Source organism: Microtus pennsylvanicus, chromosome 12, assembly GCF_037038515.1.
Source record: "Microtus pennsylvanicus isolate mMicPen1 chromosome 12, mMicPen1.hap1, whole genome shotgun sequence".
Classification (NCBI taxonomy): Eukaryota; Metazoa; Chordata; class Mammalia; order Rodentia; family Cricetidae; genus Microtus; species Microtus pennsylvanicus.
Window position 1 is genome coordinate 91431007 of NC_134590.1, and position 18870 is coordinate 91449876.

Below are 18870 nucleotides of genomic sequence, written 5' to 3' on the forward strand. Positions count from 1 at the left end.
ATAAAAATGACTCCCTGCTTCCTACCTAAGTGGGTATCCGCGCGCGCGCGCGCGCACACACACACACACACACACACACGATGTAGGTCCAGAGATCCACTCTGAAATATGAAGGAAGCTGACCGACAGACCCAAGGACAGTTCTGAGCTGTGTGTCTTCACAGAATTCCGGGCCGTCCCTCGGGGAAAGCAGAGAACGCACCAGCCACCAGCGCACCTGCGCACCTAGCTACCTAGCACAGGGGGAATCCTGCCGGGCTGTGCCGGGGAGTCTGAGGCAGTAAGCTCCGCCCACTGTGCCGAGCGGAGCTTTCCCCTCCTGCCAGGGCCCCACTGTGGTGTAGCCACAACTCCTGCTCAGCTGTCTCTCCAGAGACTGTCCTGACCTGTGGAGGAGAGCAGGCCTCCCCACACACATCCTGGGAGAGCCCAACAGAGGAAAGCAGCTACCAGGAAAGCTGCAGTGTTGGCCTAGAGGCCCCTCTCCCCCACCTCTGCGGTCTGCCCAACAGACTGGTCGCCTTGGTATTTTCTAGGAAGAAAAGCAAAGTTTCCTATCAGAAGGAATGCAGGATCCCATTCTCCCCTACTGTCACCCAAAGTCACGTCACACATGCTAGGCAAAAGTCTAGCCACGCTCTCAGCCCCTCACTGGGGGATTCCAGACATATCTTTAAGCCAGACTCTTGCAATTTTCATGTCTCCACCCCTAAGAACTTGGGATAAGTGTGCACTACCATATGCAACTAGTGTCAACTTTTTATTTGTTTATTTTGCTTTGTTTTTTATATATAAGGTCTCCCTAAATCGCCCAGGCTGGCCTCCAAGTCCTAGGTTCATGTAATCCTCCCTCCTCAGCGTCCCAAGTGGCTAGGATCAATGAGCGTCAACTTCTTCCTGTTGTGGTTTATCTTGCTGAATCAAAGGGATTACTATCAGCCCAGGGGAAGCCTCAGACTCTCCACCTTACTGCCTCGGTCTGTTGTGAGCTGAGCTTACAGGCACACTCCACCAGACAGGCTCCCCGTGGTGGGCACATGGAAATTACATAGGGTAGGTTCAAATTCCAGCCCCACCTCCTGAGCAAATTCCTTCAGCTTTTGGTGCCTCAGTTTCCCCATCTATGAAGTGAAAAAGCAGAAGGGCCACATTGAGGGAGCCCAAGCATTACCAGACACACAGCAGGCACTCAGGAAGGACAGCCGACCTTGTCACCAACAGCCACGCGTGTGTCTGTGACCACTCTGCATGTGGAGTGTGAACCATTGAAATCGATACACAGTCCCTGCGTGCAGACAGCAAGACCTGTATCTGAAGTGGACTACACAGAGACAGAACTCTGGAGGTAGAGTCAGGAGGATCAAGAGTTCAAGATCATCCTTTGTTTCAAGGAAGCCATCTGGAGCTACAGGAGACTCCTCAACCAACCAAAGGAGGAAGGGAAAAAAAAACTCAGAAGCAGCAAAAAAAACACATAGAACGGAAATTATCTCTCCAGTCTTCAAGAGGGAATTGATCAAATTAATGTCAGTGAGATGAGTTTAGCAGTCACGCGGCGGCAAAGACAAGTAGCTCAGGTCTTTGAACCACCGTGACACCCTTTGACCCGATCTCTCAGGGCTGAGCAAACAAAGAGCTTCGCAGGACAGTGTGTTCACAGTGGAGAGGCCTCTGCAATGCCATTCCACACTCCCAGAGACACTGGAGACCACTGGGCAGCACTAGCTTGTATTTCCAAGTGTACAGAGTTTGTTTGGGTTCCTCCTCCTCCTCTTCCCCTCCTCCCTTCCTCCTCACCTCCTCCTCCTTCCTTTCAACTGTTAACAGCCTGTGGTCAACTAAACACCACTAAGAAAGAAAAAGTAGCCACAGCTGTCTGGAAGAATGGAAACTCCAACGTCAGCAATAGGTGTTCCCCTGAGAAAGATGGGGGTGGGTGCTGGGCAGGCTGGGGACCCCTCAGAGAGGCAGGAGCTAGCTCACTGATGGGAAATCAGCCAAGCTGGGTAGAAAGGGAATCCCAACGTGGCCAACACCTGGCAGGGACTCTCCAGCACCGCTGGGGAAACAGCCATTGGACGGCCACAGTTAGACACAGGAATATAAATGCCACCCACGGTCAGGACATAGAACAGACACTCACAGCAACCACAAATACCCCACAGTCATACAGACACACACACACACACACACACACAGAGAGAGAGAGAGAGAGAGAGAGAGAGAGAGAGAGAGAGAATAGGATAGCTGAGGTGAGGTGGCTCATACCTGCCATCTGAGTATTTGGGAAGCTGTGGTAAAGTCCCCAGCACCGACTTGATGGCTCACTAACTCCAGATCTGAGGGGATCTGACAAACTTCTCTGGCCTCCATAGGCATTGCACCCACCCTCAGAGACACACACACACATACTCTAAAATACAAATAAGTTTTAAAATATTTTAAATGCTGATGGGTATAGCTCAGCTACATAATCTTGAGGACCCCAGCTCCCCCCCCCCCCTTTTGTTTGTTTTTTAAAGGCAAATACCTGTAAACTCAACTCTGGGAAGGTGGACACTAGAGGGTTCCTGAACTCGCGGGCAAGCCATTCTAGACAAATAGCTGGGGCTCCAGACCAGTGACAGATCCTATCTTTAAAAAAAAAAACAAAAAACAAACAAAAAAAAAAACAGTACTTCAATAAGACATTCAGGCTCCTTGCTCAGCCTTGGCTCCCAGAGCGGGACACGCGCGCCCTCTAGTGGACGGCAGCCTCACCCCAGGGTTGCACTGAGTGATGGAGTGAGGGACTCTCATGATCCGCTCAGCATCCTTATGGGGGACTTGGAAAGGATATAACACCAGAACATGGACGCCAGGAGGACCCCAGCCCGAGGACTGGACCCCGGAGAAGCCTGGATGACCCCAGGATGCGGTCAGTGAGGATGCTGTAGAAGGACAGGCCCCGCCCACTTCTCTGATGTCAAACTCCCGGTCCCTCCCCATTCCCTTGACCCTTTCCACTTCCCTACCAGTCTCCGTAAGGCCCCTCCTTTCACGCCTCTTAGTTCCTCCCACCTGCTCTGTCATTCTCCATAAGCCCCGCCCACTTCCCAGTTGTCACTCTCTCTTGGACCTTCATTCTCAGTTCCTCCCAACGACTCCTCTATTCTCTCTGGGTCCCGCTCACTGGCCGGCTGGGTGCTTCCAAAGTCCCGCCCAGTTCCCTGTTAATCTCCGTAGGCTCCGCTCAGTTTCCCCTATCAACCTCTCTGGCCTTGCCGGCCTGCTCTCTCAGTCCCTCCCAGCGGCCCCGCCCACTTCCCCAGCCTTCCGCTTGCTCCGGGTTCCGGATTCCCACCTATTCATTCTCCTAGCCCTACCTACTTCCTCCACCATTAGCTTCCCGGACGGAGCCTATTCAACTTGCCCGTCCCGCCCACTTCCCTGCCAATCTCCAAAGGTGGGTTTCTTAGGTCCATTCTCCCAAGGCTTCACCGACTTCTCTATCCACATCCCAGGCCCCGCCCTCGTCTTTCCCACATCCCCCTTCGTTCTCCCTACTGCACCTGCCTTTCTTCCAGGTCCGTGCACAGTCATCTGGTGGGTGCGTGGTAACACCTAGGTGAGAAAGGCCTGCTTCCCTGCCAGCCTTTCCCAGTAGTCGCACTCCTAAATCCACCAGGGCCGTCTTCTGCGCTTCCACCTCCTTCTGTGCCTTCCAAGCCTCCTTCCAGCTGCTGGACACACCCATGTCATCTTATTCTCCCTAAGACTTAGTTTGCTTTTATGTACGTGTGTGCAATGTCTGTGAGTGGATGCTGTGAGTGTTCAGGCAGGCCAGAAGACAGGGGTCAGACCACCTGGAACTGGAGTTAGTGGTAATTGTGAACCGGGTTTGAGTGCAGCAAGCTCTCTTGGCCACTGAGCCATTTCTTTAGCCCCCTACTCCCAGTTCAGAAGATCGATCACTACATCTGCACATGGCCCAGCCTCGTGCACAGCTCCCTGATTCCCAAAGCTAAAGGGGTGATGGCAAGAGGGAGACTCCCTGCCCCAGTATGTGTGCTTGGGCTGTGTGCCTGTCCCTCCCTGTAGGACTCAGCGTGTGTTTGTGTCCATGGGAGAGAAGAGGGTTCTGCACAGGCGTGGCTTCCAGCCCGCCATGCTGGCATGCCGAGGTGTGTATCTGTCTCCCGGACTGTGTGTTGCATGTCTGATCGAGCCTGTTGGACCAAAGGCAACTTGGGGAGGAAAGCGGTTTTTTTTCGTCTTACAGCTCAAGGTCCACCATTCAGGGATTAACTGAAAAGGACCTAGAAGCAGAAACTGAAGTAAAGACCACAGAGGAAATGAAAACACTCACTTTCCCCTGAGAGCTCAGCCTGCCTTCTTAGGAAGCCCAGGACCACCTGCCCAGGGATGGCATTGTTCAGAGTGGATTGGACCCTCCCACATCAGGCAGCAATCAAGAAAATGCCCCACAGGCCAATCTGATGGAGGCACCCTAACTAGAACCCAGAAACCCAATAGGCTCACTGGTTCACCAAACTGAAAACAAGTGTCATTGTTTCTGTTTCTCTTTCTTTTTTTGAGTTAGCATTTTTTATTTATTGTTTGTTTTTTTTTATGTGTTTCCCCTGTGTGGATGTCTGTGCATGACTTGTGTGCAGTGCCCATGAAGGCCAGAAAAGGGCAACAGATCCCCAGGGAACTAGTGTTACAGACAGCTGTGAGCCACCATGTAGATTTGGTAAACTGAACCCTGGTGCTCTTAACGGCTGAGCATCGCTCCAGACCTTTAGGTTGTTTTGAGGCAGGGTCTCACTATGTAAGCTGGCTGCCCTGGAACTCTCTTGGAGATTAGGTTGGCCTCAAATTCAGAATGATTCACAGGCCTCTTCCTCACAATTAAAGGTATGAGCCACCACAACTGGCTGGGACTGTTTTATTTGTTTGTTTTGTTTGTTTTTGTTTTGGCCTGTTGGTGCCCTCTCTATCTTGTTATGTTACTAAAAAGTCCACCCAGGCCTATGGAGTCCAGGACTGAATAAGAAGGAAGTCTTTGCCAGGCGGTAGTGGTAAACACCTCTAATCAGAAGACAGAGGTAGGCAGAGCTCTTTAAGACCCTGTCTCAAGAAGAAGGAGGAGGAGGAAGAGGAGGAGGGGGAGAAGGAGGAGGAGCAGGGGAAAGAGCAGGAGAAGAAGAAGCAGGAGCTGGAACAGAAGCAGGAAGAAGAAGTAGAGGAAGAAGAAGAAGAAGAAGAAGAAGAAGAAGAAGAAGAAGAAGAAGAAGAAGAAGAAGAAGAAGAAGAAGAAGAAGAAGAAGAAGAAAATCATGATGTATTAGATTGTGAGCCACAATAAACCCTCCCTCCTTAAATTGCTTCTATAGGGTGTTTTGTCCCAGTGACGAGACAAGTGTCCAATACAACAGCCACAAGCCACCATCCCCCTCCATACATAGATGCAATGTCTATGAGTAGCTGCTCTGAGTATCCAGGGGGGTCAGATCACCATACACCCACACACACAAGGAACACTGATGGTGACCAAAGCACCCTTCTTGAGGAGCAGAGGCTAGACTTGGAAAGCATCTTTACCAGCCCCCTTATCCTCGAGGCCAGGAAGGGAGTCGGGGCTGTGGAGGCTGAGTTCATATTACCTGGCTTTACCAGACTTCAGTGTGTGGTACACTGAAGAGACTCAAGGGGCTGGGGCTGGGGACATGGCTCAGCTGGCAGAGGGCTTGCCTAGCTTGTATGAAACCCAAAGTTCCATCCCCAGCATGGCACAAACTGCATGCAACCCCTCTGTCCTCCCAAAACATGGATCAGGAGTTCAAGTCCAGCATGGGATGTGTGAAAGGAAAGGGGTGAGAAAGGAGAGGGGAGGGGAGGAAGCAGGCAAGTAGACTCAAGAGAGGATGGGGAACCCAGGGAGGCCTTTGGTGTGGACCATCCTCACAGAGAGCTGGCACCAATTTGACATCAACCCCTTTCCTGTCTGACTAGTTTGGTGATGTCAGGAGGTGACAGACGCCAGCCCCTGCTCACATACCTTCACATACAACCTTCACAGTAATACCAAACTGTTAGACACAGACCGAGGCTCAGACACATACACTGATTCCATATATGACCCCAAGCATGTACCAGAACAATCCAGAAACATACATGCATAACTTTTTGGAGGCTGTGAGATAGGGTCTCACTATGCAGCCTTTGCTAGCTTGGAAATCTCCAAGGAGACCAGGCTGGCCTTGAACTCAGAGATCTCCTTGACTCTGCCTCCCAAATTCTGGGATTAAAGGCACGCACTAGCATGCCCAGCAAACTTTTTTTTCAAGGACCATGCCTGTAGACCAGGCAGATTTCAAGCTCACCACATAGCTAAGGATGACTTGAAACTCCTGCTTCTCCTGCCTCTGCCTCCTGAGTGCTGGGATGACAGGTGTGTGTCACCAACTTAGTTTATGTGATGCTGAGGATGGAGCCACGGGCTTCTGCATGGTTTGGGTGAAAAGTCTACTCCTTTTCCATAAGAAGAGAGGACCAAGCTAAAAAATGTGACCCACCTCCCATGCCTGCAGCTATGCGCACTGACCAGAGAAGTCCTGGTCTGCTCAGGTCTGTGATAAGCAACACCATCATCTTTAGTGGTGTGGCCAGCCCCTCTTTGGCCACAAGCTGCTTGTGACCCCACGTTTTGGCAGTGCACCCCCTAGAGCCACCTCTTCCACGGCAAGAGCAGTGGATTCCCCGGCTTTCCATGCAGCCTGTGGCTGTTGCAGGAAGAGGCTAAGGAGGCAGACACAGCTCAGCACTGACTCCCTCCTCTCTGAGAATCTCCCTGCTCCAAACACCCTCTGCCAGGCCCCACAATACACCGTGTTCCATTCACTTCTGGATCCGTGAAGATTGGCACTCACTGTCAATTTGACGGCACAACCTAAAACCACCCGGAGTGTCTTGAGTTAGTCAACGTGGGAAGGCCCAGCCCACAGTGAGCAGCACCATTCTCTAGGCAGGGATTCTGAACTGTGTAAGAGGAGGCCACAGAGCTGAGCATAGGCAAGCAGGCAGATGAGCGTGCAGGCACTCATTCCTCTGCCCATGACTGTGGATGTCACATGACCAACTCCTGTCTTGATTTCTCCACAACTGTTGAAATATAACCTGGACTTCTAAGCCAAAATAAGCTCCTTTCTCCCTTAAATTGTTTTCTGCCAGTGTTTTCCTGCAGCAGTAGACATAAAATCAGGGTGGAGTTTGAGGGCGTGTTGTTCTTTCTGGGTGAGATTGTCATGAAGAGTTATTAACTCCATAGAAAGACAAGACAGCAATACAGCAGGGCTCTGAGGAGAGACCAGGGACCCGTGGCAGAGTCCAGACCCTCCTTAGACGTTGGAAGGGGAGGTTCTAAATCACAGGACTGAGGAACAGCCCTGGTATGTGCTGGGGTTGGCCTTCTGGATGTCTGAATCAGCTGAGGGTGAAAAGGACAGGAACCTAAAAGAAGTCGCTGGAGCTGGGAAACCAAATCACTATGTCAGTTTGGCAAAAATGGAGTGATCCTGGCTAACACCTCCTCTGTCCATACACACACACTCCACAGTGCGGCCCTGGCTACCACCTTCCCCCTTCCACACACACACACAGACACACACATCCATACACACTCCACAGTGCAGCCCTGGCTAACACTTCCCCTGGTACACACTCAAATGCATACACACACACTCCACAGTGACAGACATGGCTTGGATTGGACTTAGTAGTCCTGCATTACACCCCAGACAACAGTCATTTCCAGAATCCTCCCTCTCTCTTCTCATAGCTGCAGAGGACTCAGGCCAAGCCAGGGCCACCACCTGGGTACCAACAGGACATAGAGAAACAAGACCATGTTGTATCCTAAGATCAGGGTGAGGAACCAGCAGAATGTTCCAGGGAGAGGCCATGAGTGGGATGTGGGGGGCAGAGCAATAGCACAGCCACCCCTTAGAGCACAGATCCCCGCCCCTTACAAAGACAGCACAGATCCAGGGTTAGTCAACAGCACACGTGCAGCCAACTCCTAGCACGTGGGGGGGGCGGGGGGGGAAGGGGGAGTGGACATGGCATGGATGGGGGATTGGGGACATGGGGAACACAGGACATGTGACATGTACAGGCGGAGGCCCTGTTGCAGGTTACATGATGGCCTGGGACCCTGGCAACATTGTATTCTTGAGAGGGGAGCCAGTTGGCCACCAGCTTGTTTTGTTTTGACTAATACCAAGCAACAAAGTAGCTGAGGTCGTGCAGTGATAAGAGCCTAGGCTTGGGAGGTTCCAGTTCACGGCCTTTTCCCAGCACCAGCAATGTCTCTTCACTGTAGTGAGGCGCTCCACCCTCCTTGAGCCTCTATTTCCTATCTCCATGTACTGGCACCTCCAAGCACTGCAATAAAACCTAAACAGATACCCAAAATGCAGCTACAAAAGGATGTTGCCATAGAATTCAGTAAAATAGCTCCTTTTGTTTGGTTGGTTGATTGGTTTGAATTTATTTATTTGAGACAGGTTTCACTGTAGCTTTGGAGCCTATCCTAGAACTAGCTCTTTTTTTTTTAAATATTTATTCATTTATTATGTATACAATATTCTGTCTGTGTGTATGCCTGCAGGCCAGAAGAGGGCACCAGACCTTATTACAGATGGTTGTGAGCCACCATGTGGTTGCTGGGAATTGAACTCAGGACCTTTGGAAGAGCAGGCAATGCTCTTAACCTCTGAGCCATCTCTCCAGCCCCTAGAACTAGCTCTTGTAGACCAGGCTGGCCTGGAATTCACAGAGATCCACCTGCCTCTGCCTCCCGAGTGCTGGGATTAAAGACATGCACCATCACCGCCAGGCTGGTTGGTTTGGTTTCGAGACAGGGTTTCTCTTTGTAGCCCTGACTATCCTGAAACTCTCTATGTAGACCAGGCTGGCCTCAAACTCTGAGATCCACCTGCTTCTGCCTCCTAGTGCTGGAATTAAAGGCGTGCACCACCATGCCTAGCTTGCTCCTTTCTTTTTTATGCAGTACTGAATGAAGATGTGACTAAGGGTCAGCACATTCTAGATGGAGTTCCACCCCTGACCACGCCCCAGCCCCTCACTGGGGAGGCTTTAGGAAGTACTCCACCCCTGGCCATGCCCCAGCCCCTCACTGGGGAGGATTCTAAGGAGGGGTCCCACCCCTGACCATGCCCCTAGTTCCTTGCTGAGAGATTCAAGGTGGAGGTTCCAACCCAAGCCTCACTGAAGATTCTGGTCAGTTCTACTGCTTCACATTTTCAGAATTTTAATTCCACGCTGTTTAAAAACTCACCATCGGGAGGTCGTAGGCTTAAAGTGGGAGAGGGTGGGGACAGGAGAGTTTATTACTGTTGTGTTCCTAAGTTGACTGACTTCTAAAAGTTTATGTTTATATACCCACAGACAACAGCTACCCCCAACCTTGACCAGAGACACCTGTCTGCAGCAAACAGTGGTGAAAGCCCCTCATGGATTCTCAACAAGCTGAGAATGGGGAATGACTGAGTAGCACCTAAACAGGGTGTTAGTACCCACAGCTAAGGGAACATGGAAGAGAGGAGGACCAGTCCCAGCAGCCCCCGGCAACTCAAGAGATCAGAGAGGATCTGATGTCCTCTCTGGCCTCTGCTGGCACTACATGAATATGTGGTTAGGCATATCATGCAGGCAGGACACACATACACATAAATGTAGTAAGGAGGCCACTTATTTGTCACCAGCTGCTTAGCCCCGAAATGATCACACAGAAACTGTATTAATTAAATCACTGCTTGACCCATTAGCTCTAGCTTCCTATTGGATAACTCTTACATCTTAATTTAACCCATTTCTATTTATCTGTGTATCACCACGTGGCTGTGGTTTACTAGCTAAAGTTCCCAGCAGCTGTCTCCAGCGGGGCTACAAGGCTTCTCTCTGAATCCACCTTCTTCCTCCCAGCATTGTTTAGTTTCCCCCTCCCAGAGCTCTGTTCCTTGCGCAGGCCCAAGACAGTTTTTTTATTAACCAATGGTAATCACAGCATATAGAGGGAAATCCCACATTACATAAAAATGAATAAATAAATGAAATAAACAAAACAGGAAGGCTTGAAGTTGGGAGGGTTGGGGAGGTGGAGGTTGGTCTGGGGGTGAATCTGACTAAGAAAGGAAGAAAGGGAGGACGGGAGGGAGGGCAGAAGAGAAGGAGAAATGGTTGAGGGGGGAAGAAACTTCAGTCCTTGGAATGATATTGCCTTGATATTGGCAATATCACATTTGGGTCTGCAGTGAGGGAGAAGCAGCATGGTAGGGCTGGGACTGGGGTTCGATACACTTGCCCAGCATGTATGAGGCCCTGAGTCCTATCCCCAACACCATATAAACCCAGGACATGATGGTACACACCTGACATCCCAGCACTCAGGAGGTAGAGGCAGAAAGAGCAAGAGTTCAAGGCCGCCCTGGGTTACTTATCAAGTGGAGGGCCAGTCTGGGCTTCATGAAACCCTATCTCAGATGGCAGAGGGGCTGTGGAGGTGGCTGAATGGGTGAAAGCACTTGCGCATACCTGAGGACCAGAGTTCAAATCCCTTAAACTCACATAAAAGCCAGGAACACAGCAGGGAGTATGTGTAACCCAGAGTCCCTGCAGAGGGTGGGAGGTGAAAGCAGAGGTGCTCCAAGAATCTGGCAGCCCATGGCCAACAAGATAAAGACCGACATGCACTGCTGCGCTCTGACTTCCAAAAGTGCTCAGGCAAACTCATGAACTTGAAAAGAGGTTTTAGATGTCACTTTGAGGGGCTGGAAAGATGGCTCAATGGTTAAGAGCACTGTCTGCTCTTCCAGAGGTCCTGAGTTCAATTCCCAGCAACCACATAGTGGCTCCAAACCATCTGTAATGAGATCTGGCGCCCCCCTCTGGCATGTGGGTATACATGGAGGCAGAAAGTTGTATACATAATAAATAAATAAATAAATCTTATAAAAAAATAAAGCAAAGACATATTGATGTGGGGTGCACCCTGCTGTTTGTGGGGTCTAGCTCTGTGTGTGTGTGTGTGTGTGTGTGTGTGTGTGTGTGTGTGTGTGTGTGTGTTAGCCCACTTATACCAGTCTTCAAGCCCTCCTGGGGTGGTATCCATCTTTCAAGAGTTCTAGGGCCTTCCAGAACTGTCCTCAACATGTGCAAACAGGAAAGGAATGCTGTAGAAGGTTTCAGAAGACACACACACACACACCACCCTTCCCTGCCTATAAAAAGGTTCTGAGGAAGTAGCTGGGCTCGATTGCTCGATTGGGATGGAGAGGAGAGAAGCAGACAGAGACACTGAGGCAGGGGCTGGGGTGTGGTGGGTCCTAGATGGTATTGACCTCTCCACACAGTCCCCATGAAACCAGAGTGGAGAGGAACAAAAAGTCCCTGATGGCATCTGGAAGTTGGAATGAGGATACATCAAGACCCTGAGGTCTCAGACAAGGCGCTTGCCGGGGTCTGGGCAGGGCGGGGTAGGGGGGAGATTCCTGCATCCCCGGGCCCCTCCCTATATCCTCCCTCCACCCTTCCATCCTTCACTGCGAGCATCCCAGGCAGGCCCAGGAGGCGGAGCTCGCGGGTGACCCGGCCGTGACGTGGGTACTGCTCTGCTGAAATAGAGGCGCCCGGGGGCTCAGAGACAGCTCTGCAGCCACCTCATCCAGTCTCCAGAGCCAGAGCCACAGCGGTCCATCGATACCCGTCCATCAGCGGCTACCAGCAACGCCACCACCATGCGGGAGATCGTGCACCTGCAAGCCGGGCAATGCGGCAACCAGATCGGGGCCAAGGTGCGCAGAACTGGAGAGGGGGTGGCGACGGGAGGGACGCAGAGAGGGGTCTTTAGCTCCCTTAAGACTCGCCCAGGAATTCTGCATCTCAGGGTGGTGGGGGAGGGGAGCCAGGGCAGAGCCAGGCCGGGAACAAAGGGGCCGGTGATGGGGGCAGGGCTTGGCCTTGTGTCCCTTGGCCACAGCTGGCCTCACAGCTGGGCCACTGTCACCATCAGCTGCAGGCACAAAGAGGTACGGCCCCTCCTCCCAGGGCAGCCTCCGGGATGGGCTGGCACCAAGTGTCTCTGGAGGGCCCCGGCCTGTCCCTACCCCCACTTATCTTGCTTCTTGCTGGCTCACGCTTAGCTGTGCCTCTGAGTTCCCCAGTCACCCCGCGGGAGGACGGTTAACAATTGGAGAAGTGGCGCTAAGGGTGTTCCAGACACAGCATCCTCAGCTCTTCCTGGCTATCATTGTGACCCACTTTGGGAGGTAGAAACAGGAGCCCCAAAACAGCCTCCCATAAAGAGTAAGTGGGAGGCCAGCCTAGTCTATGTAAAACCCTGTGCCAATAAATACATAAATAAACTGGGGTGTTGTGGTACACACCTGTCACCCCAGCCGCTCGGAAGGTGGAGTCAGGAGTTCGGTATTATCCTAGGCTAGCTAGTGATTTCAGGCCAGCCTGGGCTACAGAAGACCCTGCCTAAAAAATAATAAATAATAAATTTTTGCAAAAAAAAAAGCCTACTCAACCCTTCCCATCGTCAACCCCAACATCAAACAAACAAACAATAGGGCAGACAACATGGCCAAGTCCGACAACCCGAGTCTGATGGCCAGGACACAAGTGTCGGAAGGAAACAGCCGCCTCTGGCAAGTTGTCCTCTGACCTCCGTTCAAGCATGTTATTTAAAAATAAACTGTTTTTAAATAATAACAACGGCAAAAGGAAAATCTGCTCAACTTTGCCATCACACACGTCTCTCTAGTTCTGGGAAGTAATCAGCGACGAACATGGCATTGACCCCACCGGGACCTATCATGGGGACAGTGACCTCCAGCTGGAAAGAATCAATGTCTACTACAATGAGGCCACAGGTAGGGCAGCTAGCAAGGTGGACGCCTTTTGTTGTGGGTGTGGGCTGGCAAGAAGGGATGGGATATGTCCTGGAGCCTGCTGGGCCTGGCCCTCACCCCAGCCATCTTCCATCTGCCATCCCCACAGGTGGAAATTATGTTCCCAGAGCCGTGCTGGTTGACCTGGAACCTGGCACCATGGACTCCGTCCGCTCTGGCCCTTTTGGCCAGATCTTCCGGCCAGACAACTTTGTGTTTGGTAAGTCCCTCTCCGCTGTGGGCGCACAACATGTTTCCTTTCCTTTCTAGCTACCATCAAAGAGCCGATTACTGCAGACTCAGAGTGGACAGGGCAGTTGGAGATTTGATTAGGGACACCAGCCTAGTCTAGGCTAGCCTCCAACTCTCCATATAGCTGAGGCTGGCCTTGAACTAACTTATGGAGCCTAAGATGACCCTGAATTCCTGACTCCCCGCCATCACCTTCCCAGTTCTGAGATGCGAGGTGGGTTTCTGTGGTGCTGGGGTTGGAGCCCAGGGCTTCGTGCATGCAGCCACTGAGCCCCAGCCCTCTGGAGATGGCATCCTTAGGAAGGATATGAGCAGGTTCTGTGCAGACAACGCACTGTCTTCTAGAAGGGCTCTGAGTCCGTGACACAGGGCTGGTGTTTGGCCTTTCATCTCCAGCCTCCGTCCTTAGAATGTCAACTACAGGTGAATAGCAGCAGGGAGGGGTAGGAGCAAGCAGCAGACTGTCTTGTTCCTGGCTGCAGCCCCAGCTACTGGCCTTGACAAGTGAGTTTCCCTTTTGGATGGATACAAAGTTTGTGGAAGGTAACTTGTGCCTGTGTAGCGTGGAGCATCCGGAAATGACTGAAGAGAGAAAGATACAAAAAGTGAGGTGGGCCAGAGAGCATGTGCACAGAGTGTGTCTGAGAGATAGAGAGGAAGAGGAGATAAGGAAGGGAGGCAGAGAGAAAAGAAAGGGGAAGATTCAAAGGATGACTCAGTTGGTAAAGTCCTCAGGATGCAAGAATAAGACGTGAGTTCAAACCCCAGCACCAATTTAAAAATACAAGCACAGGGATTCATGTCTGTAACCCTAGCTCTGGGGAGGGCGGTGACAGGTGACACCCTGGAGCTCACTGGCCAGCCAGTCTAGCAATGCAGGAGACCCTGTCTCAATAATAAATAAATAAGGTGGGAGAGACAGGAAGACACCAGACGTTGGCCTCCGTACACGTGTGTATCCACAGGCACGCGCGTGCGCGCGCGCGCGCGCACACACACACACACACAGAGGCACTCACTCTCACACAGGTGACATGAAGCAGAGGCCCGCTGGAGGTGAGGCAGGGGATATGTGAATACCGGTGGAGAAGGAATTCCAGGCAGCCAGACTGGCCAGTGCAAAGGTCTCCGAGCTGATAGAGGGGCATCAAGGAGGCCCGCGTGAGATTAGCAGAGGGAATGAAGGGAGATGGAGAAGGAGGCAGGAGGGAACAAGGCAGGGCCAGAAGAACTCGCTGGCTGCGGGGCCGGGGGGGGGGGGGGGGGGGGGGGGGGGGGGGGCGGGGAGATGCTGGGAAGGGACGGGACAGATGGACTCAGCTCACGGGCGCCCTCTGGTCGCCGCCTCAGGAAACACAGACGTGAGAGGCCAGAGCCGGGTCTGGGCACTGTGAGAAAGCAGAGATTTTCAAGTTTATGGGGCATGGTTTTATTTATTTATTTTTTATAGGAGCCTTCTAGCTTCTGGATGAAACTGTGGAAAAATTGAAACACTATTAACTATAGTAATTATTATAGCATAATAATCGACGCTGGCGAGATGGCTTAACAGTTAACAGCAATGAGCTCTAGCTGATCCTGTTTGGCTCTCAGGACCCTGGTGGCCCTTCAGCCATCTTCAGCTCCCGCCTCTGAGGGCGCTGCATTCATGGTGCACAGACAAACACGCGGGCAAAACACCTGCACACATAAAAAAATTTGAATAAACCAGCACTCGGGAGGCAGAGGCAGGAGGATCTGAGTTCGAAGCCAACCTGAGGAGTTCCAAAACAGCCAGGGCTACATAGTGAGACCCTGTCTTGGAAAAAAAAATTCAATTAAATAAATAAAAGAATAAAATAATATTTTGAAGATAACCATATAATTAAATTAATCATATCTTAATGATGATTGCTTGATAGTAAAGTGTCAGTTATTATTTATGCCTATTATTATACTAAATGACTGCTGCTTGGTTTTGGTTTTGGTTTTTTGGGGATTTTGGGGGGGGGGGTTGGCTTTTCGAGAGAGAGTTTCTCTGTAGCTTTGGAGCCTGTCCTGGAACTAGCTCTGTAGACCAGGCTGGCCTCGAACTCACAGAGATCCGCCTGCCTCTGCCTCCCAAGTGCTGGGACTAAAGGCGTGCTCCACCACCACCTGCACCTGACTGCTGTTAATAATAATACTTGTGCTGTATTATTACATAGGGTGACTGCAGACAGTGGCAATATACAGGATCTCAAGCAGCTGAGGGAAAAGATTTTAAATGTTTTTAAGATAAATAAAACAGTGATGGGGGGGGAAGTAATTCTCTTTATCCTAATTCAAACATTGGACAGTATAGCCCTGTATCCAAATGCAGTGTGGCCCTCCACAAATGTGTATGATTCTTATGTCTTGACTATAAAATAAACCAGGAGGCCTCTGTGGCTGGGGTAGAGGAAGTGAGAGGAACAGATGGAAGCAGAGGCAGGAGGGAAGAGGGCCGGGTGCGCACTCACCTGGCATGCACAGATCCCTGGGTCCCATGGTTTCCTGATATCTGCCAACAGCTCAGAGCTCAGTGGAGCAGGAGGGTTTCCTTGACTACGCATGGGGTTTGAGGCCAGCCTGGGCTACATGAGACCCCGTGTAAATAAACAAATGATCCAAGGTCGGCGTGGCAGCCTATCCCAGTCAGCACAGCACTTAACAGGCAGACAGGCAGGGCTCATGAGCAGCCAGGGCTGCATGGTGAGAACCTGTATAAAAAATAAAGTAGCCGGGTGGTGGTGGCACACGACTTTAATGCCAGCACTCAGGAGGCAGAGGCAGGCGGATCTCTGTGACTCTGAGGCCAGCCTGATCTACAAAGTGAACTGCAGGACATCCAAGGCTACACAAAGACACCCTGTCTCAAAAAAAAATAGGTAGATAAAACCACCTAAGAAAAATAACTGGGGGTCTAGAGGCATGGCTTCATGGTTAAGAGCACTTGCAGCTCTTCCAAGTGACCCAAAGATTCCCGGCACCCACATCAGGCGGCTCACAACCACCTGCAACTCCAGCTCCAGGGGATCCACACCTTCTTCTGATGAACTCACATGTACACACATAAAAATAGAGCTTTGTTTGTTTGTTCGTTTAAAAAAAAAGTCTCACTGTGTAACCTTGGCTGTCCTGGAACTTGATGTGGAGACCAGGCTGACCTTGAATTCTCAGAGCTCTGCCTGCTCTGCCTCCACAGTGCTGAGATTAAAGGTGCACACCACTATACACAGCTAAAATAATTCTACTAAAGTAAAAATAAATAAAGCCAGGCGGTGGTGGTGCACGCCTTTAATCCAGCATCCCAGCACTCAGGAGGCAGAGGCTGGCAGATCTCTGTGAGTTCGAGGCCAGCCTGGTCTACAGAGCTGGTTCCAGGACAGGCTCCAAAGCTACAGCGAAACCCCATCTCGAAAAACCAAAAAAAAAAAAAAGTAAAAATAAATAAATAAAATTAGCCACCACAGTCCCCAAAAGTAAATTCAATAATTAAAATAACAATAATGCTACCATTATTCTACGAGTCTTTTCATTATTATTAATTACTGAGACAGGGCATCATGTAGCCCCGGCTGGCCTCAGAGTCACTATGTAGCTGTGGCTAGTCTTGCATTCCTGATCCTCCTGCAGCCACCTCCTGAGTGCTGCAATGACAGGTGAAGCCAGCATATCTGGCTTCTGCTCTGGCAAGGAACCCAGGGCCTCCCGTGTGCGAGGCAGGGCTCTACCCTCCTAGCCTGGCCACGCACCCTTGTCATTTTCTGGTCTAATGATTCAGACGCTAGGGTGCAGCACTGACCGGTTGGAGGGTCCACCCTTCCCCATGCTTGAGAATCCAAACCTGTCCCTTCCCAGGTCAATCCGGAGCCGGCAACAACTGGGCCAAGGGTCACTACACCGAGGGCGCGGAGTTGGTGGATGCTGTCCTGGACGTGGTGCGCAAAGAGGCAGAAAGCTGCGACTGCCTCCAGGGATTCCAGCTGACCCACTCGCTAGGTGGTGGCACTGGCTCCGGCATGGGGACCCTACTCATCAGCAAGATCAGGGAGGAGTTCCCCGACAGGATCATGAACACATTCAGCGTGGTGCCATCGCCCAAGGTGTCTGACACGGTGGTGGAGCCCTACAACGCCACGCTGTCTGTGCACCAGCTGGTGGAGAACACTGACGAAACCTACTGCATTGACAACGAAGCCCTGTACGACATCTGCTTCCGCACGCTCAAGCTCACCACCCCCACCTACGGGGACCTCAACCACCTGGTGTCGGCCACCATGAGTGGGGTGACCACCTGCCTGCGCTTCCCGGGCCAGCTCAATGCAGATCTTCGCAAGCTGGCGGTGAACATGGTACCCTTTCCTCGTCTCCACTTCTTCATGCCGGGATTCGCACCCTTGACCAGCCGGGGCAGCCAGCAATACCGGGCCCTCACTGTTCCTGAGCTCACTCAGCAGATGTTCGATGCGAAGAACATGATGGCCGCGTGTGACCCGAGACACGGCCGCTACCTGACCGTGGCTGCCGTCTTCCGGGGACGGATGTCCATGAAGGAGGTGGACGAGCAGATGCTAAGTGTGCAGAGCAAGAACAGCAGCTACTTTGTGGAGTGGATCCCCAACAACGTCAAGACGGCCGTGTGTGATATCCCACCCCGGGGCCTGAAGATGGCAGCCACCTTCATCGGCAACAGCACCGCCATCCAGGAGCTGTTCAAGCGCATCTCAGAGCAGTTCACCGCCATGTTCAGGCGCAAGGCCTTCCTGCACTGGTACACGGGCGAAGGCATGGACGAGATGGAGTTCACCGAGGCCGAGAGCAACATGAACGACCTGGTGTCCGAGTACCAGCAGTACCAGGATGCCACTGCTGAGGAGGGAGAGTTCGAGGAGGAGGCCGAAGAGGAGGTGGCCTAGGCTTCTTGCCATCACTCTGCCCCTGGGGCAGACCAGCAAAGCTTTGGCCCTGCCCCAAGCTGCCTCCTCCCCTCAGACCCTATGAGCATCCTATCCTCATCATGGCCCTACTAGCACTGACCAAGCCCAGAGCCCAGGTTGCTTCTACTTCTTTCCCCTTTAGCCCCTGAACCCCACTTTCCCTCCACCCCTGCCCAGCTCTTCTAATACCCATAAGCCCCCACACAGGCTTCACTTCTTTGGATCTTGACAGTCGTGTCTTTTATCCTGAGGCTATTCCCCTGCACTCCCGAACCATTCTCCACCTCTGATAACCCCAGAGAATTCTCTAGATCTTGACTTACCCATGCCCCAACCTCCTTACCTTGCCTTACCTTTGACCTCACAGCTCTCCCTTCCTGACCCAGCTCCTGTGAGACCCCGTGTGTCCCTGCCCTTGTGCCTTAGTTCAGCTTGGCTTTACCAGGGAAGAACTGGAGGGAGAGGAAAGAGAGGCCTGTGGCCTGGGGTGAGATAGCTCCTCCCCGCTGGCCACCCCACCCTGCTTCTGCTAACACCCCCCCAATCAATAAATGAGTCATTGCTTTGATGTGGCTTTCTGTTCAATTTATTTTCTTCTCTGAGAGCAGTTGGGGAGGGGATTGGCACTGAAGACTGAATGAAGAAGAGAAAGAAGAACAGAAGGACATGATTGCTCCTCCGTGTGGTGGGAGAGAGGGTCTATTGTAGATGTGTGGAGG

The 18870-nt window shown here is 51.8% G+C and overlaps 1 protein-coding gene across 1 annotated transcript; it reads left to right on the forward strand.

Moving 5' to 3' along the window:
• The first annotated feature begins 11285 nt into the window (after positions 1 to 11285).
• Positions 11286 to 18719, forward strand: Tubb4a (tubulin beta 4A class IVa). Its single transcript, XM_075942554.1, has 4 exons — positions 11286 to 11858; positions 12833 to 12941; positions 13069 to 13179; positions 17073 to 18719. Exons 1-4 carry the CDS (start codon positions 11802 to 11804, stop codon positions 18128 to 18130), a joined length of 1335 nt encoding a protein of 444 aa, XP_075798669.1. The 5' UTR covers positions 11286 to 11801; the 3' UTR covers positions 18131 to 18719.
• Positions 18720 to 18870: the final 151 nt, after the last annotated feature.